General features: G+C 42.6%; 1 protein-coding gene across 2 annotated transcripts in view; it reads right to left on the reverse strand.

The window, feature by feature from the left end:
- Positions 1-887: 887 nt before the first annotated feature.
- Kcmf1 (potassium channel modulatory factor 1) overlaps positions 888-21,447 on the reverse strand; it is a 61,827-nt gene continuing 41,267 nt past the window's right edge. For both annotated transcript variants that reach the window (XM_055596445.1, XM_055596446.1), the window contains exons 3-7: positions 19,424-19,563; positions 9,905-10,006; positions 7,973-8,147; positions 6,818-7,100; positions 888-1,503 (exon numbers count right to left, since the gene is read on the reverse strand). In XM_055596445.1, the coding sequence (XP_055452420.1) occupies positions 1,242-1,503; positions 6,818-7,100; positions 7,973-8,147; positions 9,905-10,006; positions 19,424-19,563 (962 nt within the window). In that variant the 3' untranslated portion in view covers positions 888-1,241. The remainder of the gene's footprint in view (positions 1,504-6,817; positions 7,101-7,972; positions 8,148-9,904; positions 10,007-19,423; positions 19,564-21,447) is intronic.

Here is a 21,447-nt window from a genome sequence, read left to right on the forward strand (position 1 = left end):
TTTACATTCCAAAAACTCCCCCGTCCCCCGATCCACTGTCCCTTCCTGGAGCTAGTGTGAAAAATCTGAAACAAATATAAAGCGTCCATCCTCCACCCCTAACAACCCAAGGAGGCTCTACATTGTTTTTTAATAACACACAGGATTAATAATATAGGCATATAGGTGGCATGATTCAGTTAAAAGACTTTACTTTTTATGCCAGGAAAAAAAACAAACCAATAAATAAAAGGTGCTAAAATTAGCACCAAGATTTTGGTTGACAAAATCTGGGAAGGTGAGTGCAAACCCTCAAGGCTCCCCTGATACTGATCTGTCTCAGCAAACCACAAATACAGAAACAACGCAAAGGATGACTGAGAATGTGAGACCTTTAAAAACAAGACAACATAATTCAGGTTAACTTTGCTCAACAGTGAATAAATGAAATTCTACACCTGAATGAACATGTTTAACAATCAAAAAAACTTTAAACAACCACAAAATGTAAAAACTTCCAACAAACACAAACAGGATTTTTTTAACGGGCACACGGACACCCTGCAGCAGATCTGCCTTTACTGGTGTGTCCTCTGCTGATGAATCAGCCAGGCTGGATTCTGGGTAACAGGGCAACAGGACAGTTAGGCAGCAGAGCGCCATACCCGGCTAGGACCCCCAGGTTCCACTGCATAGGAGGCACATGTATAAGGGTGAGTCAGGCAGACATTATTCAAAAGTTACTCTGCCCAGTAACCATTGAATAATGTTGGGAAAGCTTTGGGCTTTGTATTTTATCTTTATTTTTTAAATTTTACTTATTTTTTAAGTTTTACTCCTTGTATTTAATTTTTTAAATAACAAGGCCACTGAAACTCATGCACGCTGCAAAAAACCTCATGCAGTAGTTAGGTAAACCATCCAAGCAGTTTTTATTCATTAATATTCATAAATACACACAGCAGCTTCATTAGAGATTTCAATTTCCTCTTCAGTTTGAATGTGGAGCATTAGGAGAGCCTTTTGCATGTCAGGGTACAGGAGGCCGAGATCACCCTGCTACCTACATTTACCTGCTAGAAGTCAAAGTTAGTTAAGTGGAAATGATTATCATATGTATTTCTCTCTTCCTTTTGAATGTACACAATGTAACAAGAGTGACAGACCTGAAATTACAATCACCACACAAACCCAGGATAGCTGTTGTCCACTTTCATTGGCAAATACAGCACAGAGGACATTGTCTGCGAGTGGGGAGGTCATCAAAGAGGAGGTGGTGGAGGCTCATTTCCTTTATTACTCTCTTTTAAGTTTAGGTTTTCTAAAGCAACATCTAAAGGCATAATATCTACACAGCCCATAGCACCAAAATCTGCCATCTCCCCCCGTTCATCCTCATCTGAGGACGAGCTCTCTTCACGCACTAACGTGGACAGAAGAAGCTCCTGGACAAACAGGCTGCGGTCTGCGCGCTCACTTTCCATGGACTGGCGCTCTGCTTCAGACATTTTGGGATCATTCAACCTGTGTAAGTAAAAAAAGGAAAGCTCTTATTAGTAAAAAGTCAACGGCCAAGTTCTACAATCTGCATGAGCTTTGGTTGGCGGTACCGGGTCACCTCAGTTATGAGCCGATAAATCCCCCACCGTAGTGCAAACCTGTGTTCAATAGATTCAATCAGAGAAAACAAACGAGCAAGCAAGCACAGAAACAAAAACCATGTAGACAGCCCGGACTAGCTCTGAAGAAAACCCTGGTTTTCGCTCTGAAAAAAATAAAATACAGAACAAACAAGGACACTGCTAACAGATCGTATGCTTGGGGAAGAGAAAGCTCCCTAACAAGAATTTTACCTGTGGGTGTAACAAGAGCACTGCAGTGGCCCTGCTCACCGAACCACTCCACAGTGAGGAGAACACACAGATGAAAAACAGTTCTAAACCAATGTGGACCGCTAGCCTTTTCACCTTGCTCTTCCTGAAACACAGGCACGCACATGAACTCACAAAAGCACAAGCCATGCCATTTTCCTTCCCCATTCTTTTCTTCTGAGGGTATGTGTGTAACCCCCCCCCCCCCCCGCTTTTTGAGACAGGGTTTCTCTGTGTAGCCTTGGCTGTGCTGGACTCACTTTGTAGGCCAGGCTGGCCTAGAACTCAGAGATCCTCCTGCCTCTGCCTCCTGAATGCTGTGGATTACAGGTGTGCCCCACCATACCCCGCTTTTGGTCAGGCTCTTAAGGGGTGGGCCTGCAACTTGCTATGGAGATCAGGAAATTTGGCCTTGAACTCGGAAGAGATCCACCTATTTCTGTCTGTTAGGTGCTGGGAAGAAAGGCTTATATCACCATGCCTGGCTGTCTCTTTTTTAAAATGTGTGTCTGTCATGGCGAATGTATGAAGTCAGGTAAGCTCCGCAGGGTCGATTCTCTCCTTCCACTCTCATGTGGGCTCTGGGGTTGAACTCAAGACTGCCGGGTTTCCTATGTTATCTCATCAGTCCACCATGTTATTTTCCTACCCAGAGTATGGAAAGACAGACATGATGGTCACTGGAAGGCTGGGAAACCAATGTTCATCCCCACAAAACATGGACAGATGCTAAATGTTGAAAATGTAGCTAGTTTGTGGCAGTGCCTGCCTTTACTTTAATCCTAGCACTTGGAAGGAAGAAAAAAAAAGTAAAAAAATTTTTTACTTATTACCTATTATTATTCTACTTGTTACCAGCTTGTTAAAATGGTTCAAGTTCTTTCATTAAAGAACCAAACCAAAAACTATGGGAAATTCTGCTTAGTGTCAGCACTGATCTTTTTCACCACTTTTAGTGACAAGGAAAGCAAACAGCTACAGCACTGGTTCAGGACAGCTAGCAGAACAGAGGGGATGGGAGGCACATGTGACAGGCGCTCAAGCAGAGATCGGCTAACTTGTTCACTTGTCAGTTAAAAATCCCCAAGGAGTGATGAGATTTGTGGCTCAAATGAGGGAGGAGCTAAACTGCAGAACTCAAAGGGCCAGAGCACACGGGCCAGTTAATTACTCACCTGCCACTAAAGCCACACTGAAATAGCCCATACCAGCCACAGGGAAGAGCACTCTAAGAATCACAGGAAACCAGGCACAGTGGCACGATCCTGTAATCCCAGCACTCAGGAGGGGAGGCAGGTGGGTCTCTGTGAGTAAAAGGCCAGCTTGGTCTACAAAGTGAGTCCAGGATAGCCAAACCTACACAGAGAAACCCTGTTTCAAAACAAAAACAAAAACAAAAACAAAACAAAGAAAAAAAAAAACAAAAAAACAAACAAAAAAACAAAACAAAAAAAAAAAAAAGAAAAAAGAAAAGAAAAGGGGGGTGGGGAGGAGAATGTCACAGGAGAATACTAACTGACTGGAGCCTGGGTAATGACTACAAATTCCCAATATAATTACGGAAGTGCTCAGCTTTGGAAAAGGCCTTTGGTCAATTTGGGGGGAGGGACTTAGAAGTGAAATCTGTAACAGAGATACAGGGTGGACAGAGGCTAATCACATAGTGTCGATAAACTAGAGACATACAAATGGTGGCTTCCCCTGCTGGAGAAAATACTACAATGCAATACTATTCTAACTTTAAGGGAAGTAACTTAGAAAATGCCTCATTTCTTGAGGGGCAGATAAAATCTGGCACTAGGGCTCAATGTTTGATGGGTCAGTTTTGTCTGAGGCTCAAAAAGAACTGCTAAGCTTAAGGTTTTGAAACTAGAGTTGGCCATTATCAAAAGACAGGACTGACTAAGACACCTGACCATTTCTTACCATGTCAACTATCTCCCTGGAGAAAACTATTTCCTCACAGTCCGTTCTGGGATAAGATGAACACTACACACAGGCTAATCCCACAGAACAGGAAATGCCCCTGTTGATGCTGCAGCTGCTTTCCTTGTTCAAAGTTCATAATGTATGTTAATATATGTGACGTTTCAGGGAGCCCCAACACAACTAAGCTCAATGCTGGCCTCTAACTACTATGTAACCAAGGAGGACTTTGAATGTTTGATCTTCCCACCTGTACTGTAAGAATGCAGAGATCAGAGGTATATTCTACCATGCTTGGTTACTGAAAGCTGAGGCAGGAAGGTATGTGTTCAAGGCCAGCCTAGACTACATGGTGAGACTTGGTTTCAGAAGGGAAAGGTAGGAGAGGATGGTCTGCAAACTGCAGGGCATTAGGCACCACAAAGCTTCAGGAGGCAGCTGTCCTTCCAGAAGTGGCAGCTTGTGTCTAATGTCAGCACTAAAAGACTGCCCATGTTATGCTCTGGTCATTTTTTGTAAAAATCTTTTTTTTTAAATGCACAGGGAAGAAAACCTCAGATTAACCTTACTGAGTAGTTTGGAATTTAAAAAGATGTACACTACACATACATATACTAACACACACAAAGGAACAAACAGGGCAATGTCTTTTTGACTTTTTAAAAATTACATGTATTAGTTACATGTTCACACGGGCTGGTGTTCATGGAGGCCAGAAGAGGACATAGGACACCACAGAACTGGAGTTACGGGTACTTACTTGTAAGCCCCCTTTTATATTTTATTTTTTTGGTTTTTGAAGATGGGGCTTCTCTGTGTAACAACCTTGTCTATCTTACAACTTGCTTTGTAGACCAGGCTGGCCTCAAACTCGCAGAAATTAATCTGCTTCTGTTTTCCAAGTGCTGGGATTAAAGGTGTGCGCCACCATGCCTGGCTCTTTTTTGATTTTTTGTTTTTTGGATTTTTTTTTGATGCAGGATCTTGCAGTACATGGCATAGGATGGCCATGAACTCATCCTCTGGCTTCAGTCCCCTGAATGTACCTCCACACCCAGTTGGGAGATGTCCTTTTCCTGGCAAGACATTCCACCCACAGAGCAGCCAACTCTCAGGGAAGATACACACTGGTGGGAGTGTTTCAGGCAGGTGCCCAGACTCCAAGAGGCACTGCTGTTGTTCATTCTCTGTAGGAAGAACAATGGGAGCAGGCAGAACCTTCTGCAGCCTACCCTGAGCCACTCTGCCTGGTGGAAGGCCACTGCAAAGATAAATCCCTTGGGGAAAGATGCCTCAAATCCGTAATAAATGACAATGATCAGTGATTTTACCAATCCTCATAACTGGTAGGAGTCACGGTGGAATACTGAGGGTAGGAAATGACTTGTTTTCGGGCTAAGTAAATTAAGTGGCAAAGTTGGAGCTCTGAGCCAGGTCCTCGTTGAGGACTTTTCACTCCTACCTGTGCGCGTGTACTACTGCACTGAGGAGTTCCCGTGTGAGAAGAAACAAGTAGAAGCTGTAGTTTATTGTAAGGCCCCAAAGACTCATACACACATTAGTTTATATATAGACTTGGTTTTCACACAGCCAAGGTCGGCCCTTGAACTCATTAGGTAGGTGAGGATGACTGACCTCCTGATCCTCCTGCCTCTAACTCCTCAGTGTTGGGATTACAAGGAAGCAGCACTGTGGCCGGTTTATGAAATGCTGAAGACTTACCCCAGGGCTTTGTACATGCTAGGCAAGCACTGTTCCAACTGAGCCACATTCCCAAGCCCATGTTAACTATTTCATATACTAATTCTCATGTCATCGTGAAAGTTTTCATTTATGTGTATGAGTGCTTGGCCTGCATATATGTATGTGCACCACATGGTGCCTGAAGAGGCCAGAAGAGGGTCAGACCTCTCAACTACAGTTTGTAAGTTTGTAAGTTTGGACAGTTTGTAAGCCATCATGTGGGGCCTGGAACTGAACTTCGCTCTCCTCAGAAAGAGCAGTAAGGCTCTTCTGAGCTACCTCTTTAGCCCTTTTGATAGGGTCTCATGTGTTCCAGGCTGGGCACGAACACACCATGTGGGAGGATACCCTTGACCTTTCTGAATGCTGGCGGTACAGATGCACTCCTGTGCGTGTTAGGCAAGCACTCTAGCAGAAATTCATCCCTAACCCTCAACGGGAGCTTTAGAAGCACATGAGGACTTCAGCCAGTAGAATGAATAGTTTACTGTACGTACTGAGTATTGCCGAGACCATAGTAAGCTACTCTGTAAAACTACTTTTGGGTACTAATCCCAAGAATTTAAATCTGACTTTGGAAAATCACATATTATGAAAGCTTTTGTTCTTGTATGTGTCTGTACATCTGGTACACACGCATATGTGTATGGATGGGTGCATCTGCTCGTGTTTGTGGAGAAGAGGTGGGCCCTGAGTGTTTCTATTACTGCTACCTTATTTTTTAAGACACAGTTCTCATTAAACCTGAAGCTCACCAACTGGCTAGACTGGTGGTCAGTGAGCCTCCTAGAACCCTCCTGTCTCTACCTCTTAGGGCTAGGAGAGCAGAAACATACGATTTTTGACATGGATGTGGGAATCTGAACTCAGGTTGGTGCAGTGAGTACCTTCCCCACTGAGCCATCTCCATTAACCACTTTGCTCTTTCTAATATGCTCAGCAGACTTTAATGGAAAGCCAGAGCCAACACTAAAAATATGATAAAGAATGTACAAATATAAATGAAATGATACAGTGTTTATTATGTACAGTATGGCAAATGAAAATATCTTCAAAGATGACCTATGCCTTGCAAACAAAAGATCAACATATTTAGCTGAAGCAGCAATCTTTCATGCTCCTGAGGAAATAGTGAATATGTGATTTTAACTGGAGGGCTATGAGTTTTAAAGGTCTGATCAAAGGTAGAGTTCTTATGGGGATGTATTTACATACAAGAAAGGGAAAAGGCGTATGAGACTGGACAATACCAACAAAACATCATTTCTCCAAGCGACCTATCACAGCTAATGAAATACCTTGTTAAAAGGAACTGGGAGTTCTGGAGAGCCTGCTGACTGTTTTCTGTGTTGGCTGTGTTGGCTGTGGCCGTGGACTGTGTGATTGTAGTGGTGACGCTACTTGTGTTAGTGCGCCGACTTGCGTTGCGAGCAGTCTCCAGTTGTTGCCGTGCTGCCTGTGCATGCTGTCGCTCAAGCTGCAGCTGCATCTGCAATTGTTGCAACTGAGAAGCAGAAGGGCCTGAAGAGTTAAGCTGTCCTCCTGCAGAACGTCTCACTCCTGATAACTGAGATAACAGCTCTGCCAATGGAAATGCATATGATCAACCAACACAGGAAAACCAAGTGCTACATACCATTTTTTCAGTGGAGAAAATCAAAAGCACTATAAAGTAGTGCAAGTTCATGCTACATACTCCAAGTTCAGCCAAGGACCCAAAACCTTTGTAAACCTATATACAATTATGCCTGCTTTAGGCAGAACTTAGATGGCTCTAAACATTACTTAGCAGGGTCAAGTCTGCTCTTTTCTCCCAGCTCTTGGACAGGGCCTGGCACCATGACATCAACATTCATTAGTCTCCTATCATTTTTCAGAGGAATTACCAGGGTGAAATCCCAGAATCTGGAGCATTCCTGAATGTGGCCCTTGCATTCTCCCTTCTCCCTAGTTATCTCTGATACTGCCATTTCAGAGTGCTTGGCAGTATTCTGTAAGGCTGCTCCTCGCCACTTGTAGCGCTTGACTCTGGCATGGTAAAACCCATACTTATTTTAGTGGAGTTGTTCAAGGTGTAATAACATAGTCCCTCAGTATGCTCTATAATGCAGTTCTCAAATTAGGATGGAGATGGACACATTCCTACGTTCCTCCCAAGAAGAACTTACTGAGTTTAGTCCTTCAGACGAAAGCATGGGATTGTGAAGGCCTTCTTCTACTCTGAGATCTTTCCTAAAGCCCTTCTTCTGTGCTACCTTTCCCCAAATGTCTCTGAGAATGCAGAAACACATGAACTACTTCACACTGTCCACTTACAAATGCCAGGATTCTAAATATTTGGAGGAATGCAAACACAGGACTAGATGCAAAAGTAAAACAACAACCACCTAAGCCATTTGTAAAGGGGCTCCCCATTCCCTGCCCCGGCCATTAACAGGTGGAAACATACTTACCAGCTATAGGATCCATGGCTTCCCTACTGCTTGGAGAGTATGAGCTCTGAGAAGAAGAGAGTCCGCCAGTAGAACTGCTAGTAAAGTGCATGTTTGATCTACGAGCACGAGGGCCTCCTAACCCCCGACCAGGGTGAAACATTCTACGTACATGTCGAACACCACTCGATTCATCATAACTCAAAAGTTAAGGAAAGGATGAGTAGTTTACAAAAAGAACAACAAAATAAAACAAAACATTGAACTCTTACTAGTCAGGAATTTCTAAATTATGAACAGCTTAAAATAGCACCTTTAGCTTAGAATATAGCTGTTCCCACCCTATGAGAACCATTAACTCTAAAAAAAAGATACCCAATATAAAACAACAGGTATAAGGTAGGTAAGATAGTGCACGCCTATATCCCTAACTTTTAAGAGACTAAAAGTAGAAAGACATTAGAGTCTGAGGTCAGCCTGGGCAAAAGTGAGACCAGATTAAAAAACAAAAACAAAAACAAACAAAAAAGAACAAAACCAAAACCAGACAAATACAATCAAACAGATAAAAGCAATGTATAGATTCTGAACATGCTAAAGGTCACAAACTTTCTTCCAGACCTGAAACACTGTCTGAGTGAGGTCAAAAGAGCTGCCTTGTCACATATGTAAGTTAATATTCATTCATTACAGTGTTCTGCCTGCATGTGTGCCTGCACACCAGAAGAGGGCACCAGATTTTAATACACATGGTTATGAGCCACCATGTGGTTGCTGAGAACTGAACTCAGGACCTTTGGAAGAACAGCAGTGCTCTTAACCTCCTAGCCATCTCTCCCATCCTAAGGGGATCTTAATATGGAACTTCATGTATCAAGAAACAGCTCATAAGACACTCATTATCCTCTACAATGAAAATGAGCAGGCTGAACAATTTTGCTAAATTCTGTAGATGTGGCTTATTTCTATGTCAGCTTTAAATTCTGTCTTCAAGTTTTATTTCCAGTTGTTGCTAAACAACTGGAAAAATACGTGAATTGCTGTATCACTTGACACAGATTAACATGGCCCTCTTCTAGCAGATTTCTAGAAGCCTTACTCTTCCAGGATTGAATGTAACTCAAACTAAATAAGGTATTGTACAGCAAATAGCCAAAGAGTCAAAAATCATAAAGACAAGAAGAAAAAGAATGACTAGGACAGCCTTGTATTTTCCACAGAGGCCAGCAGCAGCTTTGTGATGGCACCCCTCGCTGGCTTTTGTTTTCAGCTGGTAGTTTTGGAGTCATCTGAGGACAGGCCACTTCAGTGTGGTCTCACAGCCGTGCTCAGGGTGACAGTCTGAGCCCTACAGGTCATCAGTGCTGTTGCTTTTAAGAAGCAGCTGGGTGAAAACGGCGCCTTTAGGAAGATACCCGTCACACAGACATACTCTGGACACTGGTCCCAACAAAGACTTGTCTTACAAAGAAGTTTCCTTTGTGCTGCTTTCAGTGTGCCCTGCCCATGGGTAAGGAGGGTCTCAAGAGCGCCACCGTCCACTTACTGCCAGCCTCTAATTTCTCAGGCTTAGTCCATTTTCTTCATCTTTCTATTAATTTCTACCTTCCCTTAATCTAAGAAGCTATATCTCCAGTTAGGAAAGCAGCAACTGTGAGTGAAGACTAGAGCTACACACTAGAAAAAGGGGGAAATAAGCCACCAGTTTGTTCCCCAATAGCTCTAAGCTTGTATTACAAAATAGGAAGGAACCGACTTTGAACCGACTTAACTTTCAGATTTAGAAAGGCAATTTCTAACCCGCAGGTGGCAAAATGGCTCTACAAACAATTAAGACATTTTATGAAAAGTCAAACAATAAAAATAACTTATAGGGTAGTTTCTTTCTGGGAATATACTATTCTCAAACAAACTGGCCACCAATGCCACAAACACACCCTCCTAGAAGGATATTAAATCTCTAGGGGCTCTGTGTTCAAGTGTCAGATGAGCTGCAAAGTCATCTGTGACATGATTAGGATCGCCTCCAGGTAACGCTGCACATATTGGACAAATCTGCAATGAAAACAAAGCAAGGTCAGTACACAGTTGCTGAGAGACACTACCCACAATCCCATTTTAACCCAGAAGAGTCAGCACTGCTGACGTCCAACTGCAGTGCCATCCCTCATGGTCACACACAGCGGTTCTAAACAGTTCAAATCTGACTTCTGGCAGAGTTGATCTATTTCTGTGGGGTTGATTCACATTTACGTGGTCTAGCCAAACAGTTTCTGTTCAAAACTTTAAAAATAAACTTTTTTCCACCTAAATTTAGTGTAGAATGGCAATATTTTAATAAGCTAAGGCATATTTCTCCAAATAGGACAGCAAATGCTTAACTAAAATGTGGCTGTGGGCTGGAGATAGGATACTTGGGGTTCCATGAACAGCTAAGTTAGTCTACCTGGCAGGTTCCAGACCAGCAAGTGATCATGCTTCAAAGTGAGGGAGTGAACGAAAGAATAAACAAAGGCCGCCGTGACATAGCTACAGAATGTGTATAAAATATATCGGACAATGGGGTAATGGCTACTGATAGTGCACATTTGTGCACTGTCAATTTCTGAAACCACTTCGAGGTAAAAGGGGTGGGAGAGAGAGAGAAAGAAAGAAAGCAAGCCCATTCTAGAACCGTATTTCCCAGAGGGTATGGGCCGTGTGGTGTGAGTCTGTGACCAGATCAAGTTTAAGGAGTAATTAACTTCCTTATCTACCTAAGGCAGGAGACCAAAGCAACAAGTAAGAATAAAACAATGTGCACACAGGTAGAGGAGATGATAGTTGGGAAGGAAGGAACTCCCCTCTCCAAAGTCTGAGGACCATTTTCCTGGTTTGAGAGAGAACCATAGGGCAGATAAGCATGTAACCTTGGCAGCTGCCAGGAGGGGACAATGGAGGAGAGAAAGAGTGTCCAAGAAAGCAGGTGTGTTCAGCAAAAGAGTGAGCAGCTGAACGGGGAGTGTGGAATGTCTAGAGATGAGTGAGTCAGAGTGCTAGGAAAAGGGTACTCAGGATTTTGGCCAGTACCCAAAGAAGAGCCAGAGAGAGAAAGAGAGGGGAGTGGTTATGCTTTGGAGTTAGAAGTTAGAGAGGTGGGCAGGATCACCTGTTGAGAACCAACTGCTGGAAAGGCCAACAATAGCTTTATCTTGAAATAGCTTTATCACAATTAGTGGACTAGGGAATAGGAAGAATGAAAGAGAGAAAGAGTAAGAAACAATTAAGAGGAAAGGCTGTTATTCCTCCAGGTGATGGTCTAACAGCAGTTTCCATTCTTGATGTAGGACACGTTTTCAAGTCTTAACAAGAATGAAGGGCTGACAAAGGCAGCAGACCAAGGAATGTAGCTGAAAGTTGAGGTGTGTGCTTCTTTACCATATGTCAATCACCTCACCAGTACATGTGCCAAATCTAAGTCCCAGGCCATCAGGGACTGTGGCAGCTTGTTTACAGGAGCATGAAAAAAGAGACTAGGAGGATGACACACAGAAGCCAAAGCAGAAGACTGACAAACCTGACTTCTGGGACCCCAGCAAACTTCCCATCTGTGACTAGAGAGCAGAAGGCCCCAGAGCCTGTGATTTAATAACCAGTCTCTAACGCCCAGGTGACTGTTTGGATTATTTATGGCTTGAGCCTGAAAAATAGCTAAGAAAATCTAAAGACACTCACAAGAAAAAAACAAGAAAGCAGACGGCCTGCAAAAGGAGCTAGAAGGGCCAGGGTAGATGGAATGTGCCCAAGGGGAAGTGAGAGAAGCCAGCACACTCTCAAGTCCTTCTTACAAGGTCAGGTGGTTTTTGTCTCCCTCGTGGAGAAAAGCAGTCGTGTCTGCTCAAGTTTACAAACTGTGAACTCTTCACTAGAAATCCAGGCCACTTGGTGCCATTCCTATGTTCTGATACAACTGGCAGTGATCTGCTTACTCAACTATCTAGGTGCTTCTGCCTTGCCTAGTTAGAGTAGAAACTTTATTTTTTATGTAGCCCTAGCTGGCCTTGACCTTGCAGGGACTCCCTTGTCTTTAACTCCTGCAAGTGTATGCTGCTGTGCCTGACTCTGAGATAAACTTTTTGAAGTATACACTATAGTATGTTTTGTCTTGGTTTTTTCTTAAGGTTGTATTTTTTACTCATTATCTATGTACATGTGCACCCTGCTCATGCAGGTACTTGCAGTGGCCAGAACAGGCCATCTGCTCCTGAAACTAGATTTAGAGATGGCTCTGACACGTGAAATCTCTGGAAGAACAAGAAGTAACTGAAAACATCCTACCTAACTTCATAAAGATTAGGGGTAAAGAGTTACTGAGGATGAAGCCATTACTAGAAAGGCTTGGAAGCTGGCACAGAAAAATCAAGAGACCAGATTTAGAACCAGTAGAAAATGCTATCATTTTTGGGCCACTGGAAGTTAACACAAGTGAGAACCTGGAGAAGAAAACAAAGCTTCAAGGCCAATAGGAACAGAGGCCTGGTGACCCTTTACACTGTACATTTCACCCTTAACAAACTGAGCATGCCTGAGGCCTCAGTGTCATGCAGGGCTGCACTTTCTGAGGGGTAAAAGAGGAAAAAATAAAATGCAAGCACAACAGGGTATGAGAAACAAAAAGGAGGTGGAATGGGGTGAGGTGGGATTGGAGGAGAGAGCCAGACTGTTTGCCAGGAGCACAACTGTTAGTGTTGAATGGACCTTCTCCATCACGGAATTTAATTCTTTCACAGTAAGGAGAAATCCTACATGAAGGATAAGTCATTCGTTCTAAAATGTCAACGTGAGTATTTATCATACCCCCACTACACAGCACAGTAATTTCTATTGTTCTTACATGAGAATTCCATAACACATTAGTTTAAAATTATAACAATTTGTCAACAGTAAGGCTTACTGAATTGGCTTAAGTTGTGTTTCCTAAATTTGGCCAAGAATATAAATCACTTGGAGTACTTGTGAAAATGCCTTTTTCTTAGGCTTTGGAGAAAGACTGGGAAAAACTAGACCTGTATTTCTGAACAAGAATCCCAGGTCTTATGGCTGATGGCAAATACAGCTGAAATAAAATGTGGTATTTAAAATGTCTATCTCCCTGTTAAATGAAAAGCCGATGCTACTGTTACTTATATGCCCAAAATATGTTCACCTCAAACATCCTTGCCATTTTTTTCTGCCTCTGCAACTGTTTGGGTCATTCTCGTCTGGTTCATTTTGTCACCAATGTAATGTCTTCAGTCCTGCTTCTTATCTGCAGCCCTCTTAAGAGCCTTTACTAAATGAGACAAGGCCCCACAAAGACTGCTGTTTCCAGGGGGTTTCGTGACACACTTCAACACCTGCTGTAACCAACACTTCGGATGTTGCACACTCGCACATGCAGATGTTATGAGCGTGGGACACACCCTCCCCGCCAGCACAGGCTATCTGCCGCTGGAAACACCTTAGGAAAGGGACCTAGGAAGATAGCTCAGATCAGCGAAGTGCTTGCCTGCTAATCACAAGCACCTGGGTTATTCCCAAGAACCCATGCTAAGAAAAAAATTCTAGTGCTGGGGATATGGAGACACCTGGATTTCTGGGGCTTTCTGGCCAACTAGCAAGAAACTTACGTCTCAAACAAACAAACACTAAGATGGATCTCCGAGGAACACCATGAAGACCCGCTAAAGCTAGCCAGCAACATTCTTCTCACGCAGGTTCAGATTTCCTTTGGTTTCTCTCTTCCACCAAATACAACTGTACCAGACTGTTTCCGCTCTGGGTATTCTACACAGCTTACAATAATAGAGAAGTTTAAGTTCCAACATGTAATGGGTTCCGCTCAGCCTGCACACGAACACCGTGGGTCCCAGCACTCCAGAGGCAGAGAATGAACGAAGCTCTCATTTAAAAACAAGAATGCTGATGGCTACCTTTAGAGACTCTATCCATCCTTTTTTTTCCCTTTTGAAACTGGGTTTCTTGCTAGTTGGAACTCATAGGTAAGCTGCTGGCTAGCCAGCACTGCTACAGGAAAATCTACTTACAAGTATTATCTATCTGGGGCTGGTGAGACAGCTTGCGGGTCAAAGTGTTTGCTGCACAAGACGGCGACTGGAGCTGGATCCCCAGAATACATGTGAAGGAGAGAATTAACTCTACAAAGCTGTCCTCTGCCCTCCATCCAATACAGTGTGGCAGCTCCCCATTACTACTGTAGCGCGCGCGCACGCACACACACACACACACACTTTGAAAAGAAGCTGTGAATATTTTGTCTTGTATTAATAAGGGTGATGTTAATAGCCCTAAGAACTATCTAAGCTGTCTTTCTTCTATCTATATCCTTTGTAAATGAGCTCTGCTGGCAGCCACCTGCAATCCCAGAACTTGAGAGGTAGAGGCTGGAGGAGCAGATGTTCAAGGATATCAAAAACACAAGACAGAGGGGCTGAAGAGATGGCTCAGTGGTTAAGAGCACTGGCTGTTCTTCCAGAGGACCTGGGTTCAATTCCCAGCACCCACATGGCAGCTCAGAACTGTCGGTAACGCTGGTTTCAGGGCATCTGACACCCTCACATATACATACATTCAGGCAGAACACCAATGTACATAAAATAAAAATAAAAAATAACTCATATAAAAAAAAGTTGGCCAGGTGGTGGTGGTGCACACCTTTAATTCTGGCACTTGGGAGGCAGAGGCAGGCAGATCTTTGTGAGTTCAAGGCCAGCCTAGTCTACATAACAAGTTCCAGGGCAGCCAAGGATACACAGAGGAACCCTGTTTGGGGTAGGGAGGCTGATTGCTTGCATGTATGTATGTATGTATGTATGTATGTATGTATGTATGTATGTATGTATGTATGTATGTATGTGTGTGTGTGTGTGTATGTATGTACGTACGTATGTATGTATGTATTATATGAGATAGGGTCTCACTATGTAGCTCAGGCTGGCCAGGAACTTGACCTGTCCACCACAGCCTCCCAAGCACCTTTCTTTTTCTTTTTTCCAACAAACTCAGTTTTAAATAGCTCAAGCTCTCATACTTGTTATTCTTGGCCCTGACTCTCTCGTTTCTCTACTTTCAGTCCGGCACCTTAAACACTTACTGCCTTTGCCCCTACAACTTACGCTCTTCTCTCTGTTGATTTGGGAAGCTTTAATTATGATGTTAATCAAGTTTGAAATGCCTTTTTGTTTTGTTTCTCAAAAGAGAAAGCTTTCTCTGTGTAGCTTTGGCTGTCCTGGAACTCAATTTGTAGAGCAGCTGGCCTCGAACTCACAGAGATCTGCCTGCTTCTGCCTCCGGAGTGCTGGGATCACAGGTGTGCGCCACCACTGCCTCGCCCTGAAATGCTTTTTCAAAGGGTATTCATAGGAAGAATAATAGCTTTGCAACAAAATTAAGACGCAATGGCTGAAGCCATGTGTCAGCAGCTAAGGTTGCGCTTACTGTTCTTGCACAGGACCCAGATTTGGTCCCTAGTACTCAGGTAGGGTGACTCCTAACAATTCCAGGAGATCCAACACTGGTGTTTGAGGGTACCTGCACACATGGGACAAATAACTCATGCAGGCACACATACAAATAAAAATCTAAGGGACAAAAAGAACCCAGATACTGCGATAGCCCTGTTGTCTTAGAGGAAGTCTGCCTATTTTTTCATTCCTTTGTGAATTTGATCTCCCCAATCATAAAACTACAACCTCAAGTTGACTCCATTTCTACACTATAGATACTGCACTGAATGTGGAGGAAAGTTTCAACAGGCTTTCCTAACAGCTCATGTTTATGTGAACACATCTGGCGTTCACATAAACATTACCATGACTTACAAGCACATACCCTAATCTATGCCATCCTTTCATTTTAAAATAATAACTACCTTTTCCATACAATCTATAACAGATGTTGGGTTTTGTTTTGTTTCCTGTTCTTTTCTTGCACTGCTGGTGAGCAAACCCAAAGTCTCTTTCATACTAAGCAAGATTCTGACCATAGAGCCATACCCCAGCCAGGGACTTGGTTTTAAAGGATTCTTGGTATACTCAAAATTAAGCTTTTTGAATGATCTTAAAAATTAGTCTTTTTTTTTTTTTTTTTTTTTTAAAGAATCTTTAGAAGGCATAGGGCTATAGTTGATCCATAGAATCTCTGGCAGGGAAAAAAGGCAGAAAAACATAAAGGGCTGCAAGCTGAGGTAAAATTCTGTCTTCAGCAGTCTCTCACTAGCCACTTCGACTCTCAGTGAGAATTTACTACCACAGCTGTTTACAATGGCAGCGCCCCTTGCCCCATGATATTCCAAATGGGTGCTGCTTATTTAGAAGGCCTGGCTCCTAAAGCCTATAGTGAAGTAAGAGCTGGTCTAGAGGACTCATGCAGTAATTGCTGGAATAAAAGCATAATAATGAACTGGGAGGTGAAAAAAAGAAAACACTAAGACTGCCCATCTAAAGAAAGCCCATCAAATGAAAGGATTTACTCTTGAATGCCATGATTCAATTTAAAACGCCTGGTTTTGGACCTCAGCAGGTCAAGGAAGGCACTTGCTGCAAAGCCTGATGACCTGAGTTCAATTCAGTATCCTGAACATACACAATGATGGAGGGAACTAGCTCCTACCCTTCTCCCAAGATAAAACAAACAAACAAACAAAACAAAAACAACCCCCCAACACTCCAATAAACAAACATGGTTTACCACAATAGAACATTGTTGACAAGAGGTGACATGTGCACACTCACAGCTAACACATTAGAGTAGTAACAGCCACACATGTGGAGAGAAGCATGCGGTGGCACTAGCATTACTCCTATGGAATAGACACTAGCCTGTAGGACACACAAGTGTCCTGGCACCACCCATTCAGAGCCCTGCACCCTCACAGCGAAAGTCCTTGTCTGCTTGCTGTTTGTCATTTTGAAATGTCTGGGGCTTGATTACAACAGTGTAATTTGATACTCATGCAAAAACTAAGGGCTAAGGAGGGAAAGACCCTTAAAATATAGTTCTTAAAATAAATATGAAAAAATAGAATGGTGAGAACTGCCTTGGGCTATGTACTGAATACTTGGGAGCTTAAATGTAGGTAAACTTGTAAAATAGTTTGTAAATGGTGTGCATTTAGTTTTCACTGTGTATGAGGATGGAGGGGTAGTTGCTTTCCCACTGGATTATCTGTTTCTGGATGTAGTTAAAGTATCCACTGAAGTAATGAAAGCACATAAGAGCCCACAGGCTTCAAAGAACCTTAGAAATATCTAGTCTTCCATAAGGAACTCAGCCCATCTAGTTAAATACAAAGATTAAATAGAACTGGGTGGTGGTGGTGAGGGCCGCCACAGCCCGCGCTTGTAATCCCAGCACTCAGGGAGGCAAAGGCAGGCAGATCTCTGTGAGTTCGAGGCCAGCCTGGTCTACAAAGTGAGTCCAGGACAGCCAGGCTACACAGAGAAACCCCATCTCGAAGAAAACAAAAAACAAAAAACCACAACAAAAACAAAAAGATTCAACAGAAATTAAAACAGAAAAATGACAAGTTTCCCACAGCAGTTAGGAGACAGACTGAGTCAGAACGCTTTCTGCCCTGACTTGGGACGACATATGAGGAAGCAAAGTTATCTGACAAGAAAAGAACCAATCAGAACAAACAGTGTGACAATAGTGCTCTGGAGTTTCCCTTAGTGAACTCTCAAGTGAAATTTGGTTTGAGGACTAGATGAACTTAATCAAACCTTGAACTCCAAATCTTATAGAAATTTCAAGCAAAACTAACAGTTGTCCATGGGAACGAAGGTTAGCCTGTAGCAGAGGCCACTGGTCAAGTTTAAGTACCTGCATGCCCTTGAGTGCTGTTATAGGATATTTAATCCACTGTGATCCCCAAAATTGTGAACAGTAAAACCCTGTTTTTTTGGTGTTGTTGAACCCTATCACACACCTTTAACCCAAGAATTTTCTGTACACAGGACGTAATAAAGTTAACCTAGGTCAGAAGGTGGAGCAAGAAAGTAGCTGACAGGGGACTTCGAGTTGAGGGGTATTTAAGACAGTGTGAAGAAGAAGAAAGGGTTATTAGCTCAAGCTCTGGCTTTAGCTTAGGCATCAGCTCCTCAGTTCCCTGGCTTTTTGGGCTTTGAGCTAACAAGCCCTTGGTCTTAGGTTCTTTTTTGGCCCTTGCTCCTGGGCTGTGGGCTGAGCTGGTGAACCTTTTGGATTTTTTTCCCCATCGGGACCTGAGCTGAGAAGGAAGATCAGCTGGTTATTTTCTCTGCCTCTCTGAACTAGCAGGTTTTCACCCTAGTATCTGGCTCTAGTCTTTATTGGTAAAATAGAATGGTTGGTAGTACAACAGAATGTACTACTTCATTTCTCTGAATGTTATCTCTTTTGAGCCCATTTAGAGAATTGATATTTTATGTGTATGCAGATCTTCCAGAGTAAGGATTTACAGATGCACCCAGACACTTCACTTTATCTATTGTTATCAAGGTCAAGAGCTGAGAATTTAGATCTAGCTCACTTAGTCACTATATTCAAATCTCTTCCCTTCCTCTTATTCTCTTCCTTTTTGTTCCTCTCTACTCTCCCTTGAGCTGTTCTTTCCTGTAAAACCACTACATTGAGTGGGACTAGTTTCTGCAGAGTCTTTTGGATGTATTTGTCATTACTTAAAGTAAAAAGCATAGTGACTCAGATGTGAGGTAAATAAAAAAAATCTAGAAAGCTTTCAAGACTTCCTATTTTGGAGCTAGAGAGATGACTCAGTGGTTAAGCGCACTGTCTGCTCTTCCAGAGGTGCTCTTCCAGAGTTCGATTTCCAGTAACCACATGGTGGCTCATAACCATCTATACTAGGATCTGATGTCCTCTTCTGGCATGCAGGTGTACATGCAGATAAAGCACTCATAGGTAAAATAAATAAATAAATATATCTTTTGAAAAAAAGACTTCCAATTTTATTCTAGGTCTTTGGCTTTTAGTTATTGGGGAAAAAAATCAGGAAGGAAGATCCAGGAACCACTGAGTTTCGCCCTAGGAAGCTAGAGACGGGATCTGATGAGAACCAAGGAAGGCCAGTGGTGCACAAAGTCCAGCACTGCATGAGAGGATTACTGCTTAAATACAACCAAAGACTTCCGGTTTCCCCCCAGAAAAAAAATCCTTATAGAAGAAAAATCAAGCACAGAACAATAACAAGAATCCTTTAAAAAGACATATGAGGGCTGGCGGGGTCCTTTCAACCTTCCCCATTGCCTTTGATGAAGCACTCCTGCATGTATCTTGAAGAAATGCAACATCCTAGGGCTCTAAAATTTGCGGTTGAAAGTACTTTAGTACTATACAAGCAGTCCCTTATACTGAGCAAAAGCAGAATGAGAGTGCCTAGCTTCAGCAATGTCAGGAGCAACACATTACATCATTTTAGCAAAGTGTTTTACCTACCACTTCTGTTGATGTTTCTGCATGTTCAGAAGTAACATGTTCTTGAAGAGATGTTTCCGTGTAGCCCATTTTTCCACAATAGGGACAAGTAAAAGACTGTGGCTGCTCTACAGAGAAAGCTTCCCCACCATAGTACAAATCTGAAAAATAAAGTGGAATTGCATTGAGGAATACCCGTGTTCCTTCTCACATATAAAAATACAGTCATAGTGTAAAACAGCGTGAAGAAAAAAGCATGGCCTGAAATACCAATAATCCTACCCTCTTGTTAGCTGAGGTTTTGGTTGTTTTCTTTTCTAAGTGAATTACTTTTTGAAACGGGATCTCATTGTGTAACCCTGGCTGGCCCAGAACTCATAAATCTGCCTGCCTCTGCTGGGATTAAAAAGTGTAGTTGCAGGTAAAGGAGAAGAGCCCTCTGTATAAGATTATAGTGGGAAGAATGGCTTCCAGTGGGTTTTTAATACTGTTAACATTTGTAAAACCTTTCTTTCCACATGGGACTCAGGAGAGCCTTCCAAAAAGCAAAAGGAAAACAAAGCCATGTTATAGTTTCAAGTGTCCCCCAAAGACCATGGATAAAGACTTGGTCCCTAACCTGTGGTACTGCTGGGAAGTGGCAGAACCTTAAAGTGATAATGCCAAGTTAAAGAAAACATCAAGTCACTGGGAATGTGCCCTCAAAGAGAGTCCTGGAACCCCATGTCCCTTTCCACTTGTTTTCTACCTCTCATGAGACCCTGTTCCGCCATACATCCCCACTAAAACATGCTGCTAGCACCTCCCAAAGCAATACAGGCTAAAACCTCAGAAGTCAGAAACCAAAGCAAATCTTTAAAACCAACTGACCGTCTCAGGTGTTTTATCACAGTGATGGAAACCTGATTAATATCCTGACCCCTATATATGTTTAATTCTGAAGCTGCTTATTCCACATCTGGATCTAACTATAATTTTATTATACTGCTTTTTTCTCTTCTTTCTTTATATGCTATGGTTACAATAATACCAATGAAAGAATCAGAAAGGTGCACCATGCACAAGGATGCAAGAATTCAGGAAAGGAAAGATGAGCACAGTCAATATACAAGGTGTTAGAGGCAACTATTATCTTCAAAATTTGGCATTGTCAGAGCAGGAAGTTCTTGTGGATGTCAACCTGAATACGGTGTGAGCATAAATCAGTGCCCACATAAATCACAGTTCTCTAAAGAATGAACCAGGCAGTCTGTGGAAATAACCTATTTGCATCATTAGTATCTATCAGGAAGTAAATCCATTCTTCTCCACAGTAACATAAAAGAAAAACCGTAGCATCTTTAGTAGGTTATCCCACTTCACTACAAAGATGTATTTGATTCTTTAACATGAAAAAAAAAAAAAAAAGAGCTCAATATTAAGAATATAAGATTATAAGAATATAAGATTACTTCTGTGAGATGAGAGAATGAAGAGCTGGGCATGGTGGCTAATGCCTGAATCCAAACTAGTACTTGGGAAACTGAAGCAGGATGAACACAAACTCAGGACCACTCTGGGCTGATACCAAGACACTGCCCAAGACAAAAACGAGGGGGGTGAGATGGAAGTGGGAACACATTAATTTTTAAGGGATATTTAAAGCGTCTTAAAAAGTCACTGATTGCCCAGCAGTGGTGGCACACAACCTTTAATCTCCCTTCTCAGTAGCGGGAGGCAGAGGCAGGTGGATCTCTAAGTTCAAGGACAGCCTGGTCTACAGAGTGAGTTTCACAACAGCCAAGTCTACACAGAGAAGCCTGGTCTTAGGGAAAAAAAAAAAAAAAAAAAAAAAAAGGGTCATTGATCATTGATGTGTGTGTGTGGTGTGTGCATGCACATGAATGTGTGCACTCGTACAATTTGCAAGGTAGATTTCTAGTAGCTGAGGATTAAAAGAGAAAAAAAAAAAGGACAAAGATAGATGGTGATATGTGCCTGAAATCTCAGCACCTGGAAGACGGAGGAAGGAGAATCATGAGTTCAAGGAAAGACTAGGCCACAAA

The sequence above is a fragment of the Psammomys obesus genome, unplaced genomic scaffold (genome assembly GCF_907164565.1).
Source record: "Psammomys obesus unplaced genomic scaffold, mPsaObe1.curated_primary_1811, whole genome shotgun sequence".
Classification (NCBI taxonomy): Eukaryota; Metazoa; Chordata; class Mammalia; order Rodentia; family Muridae; genus Psammomys; species Psammomys obesus.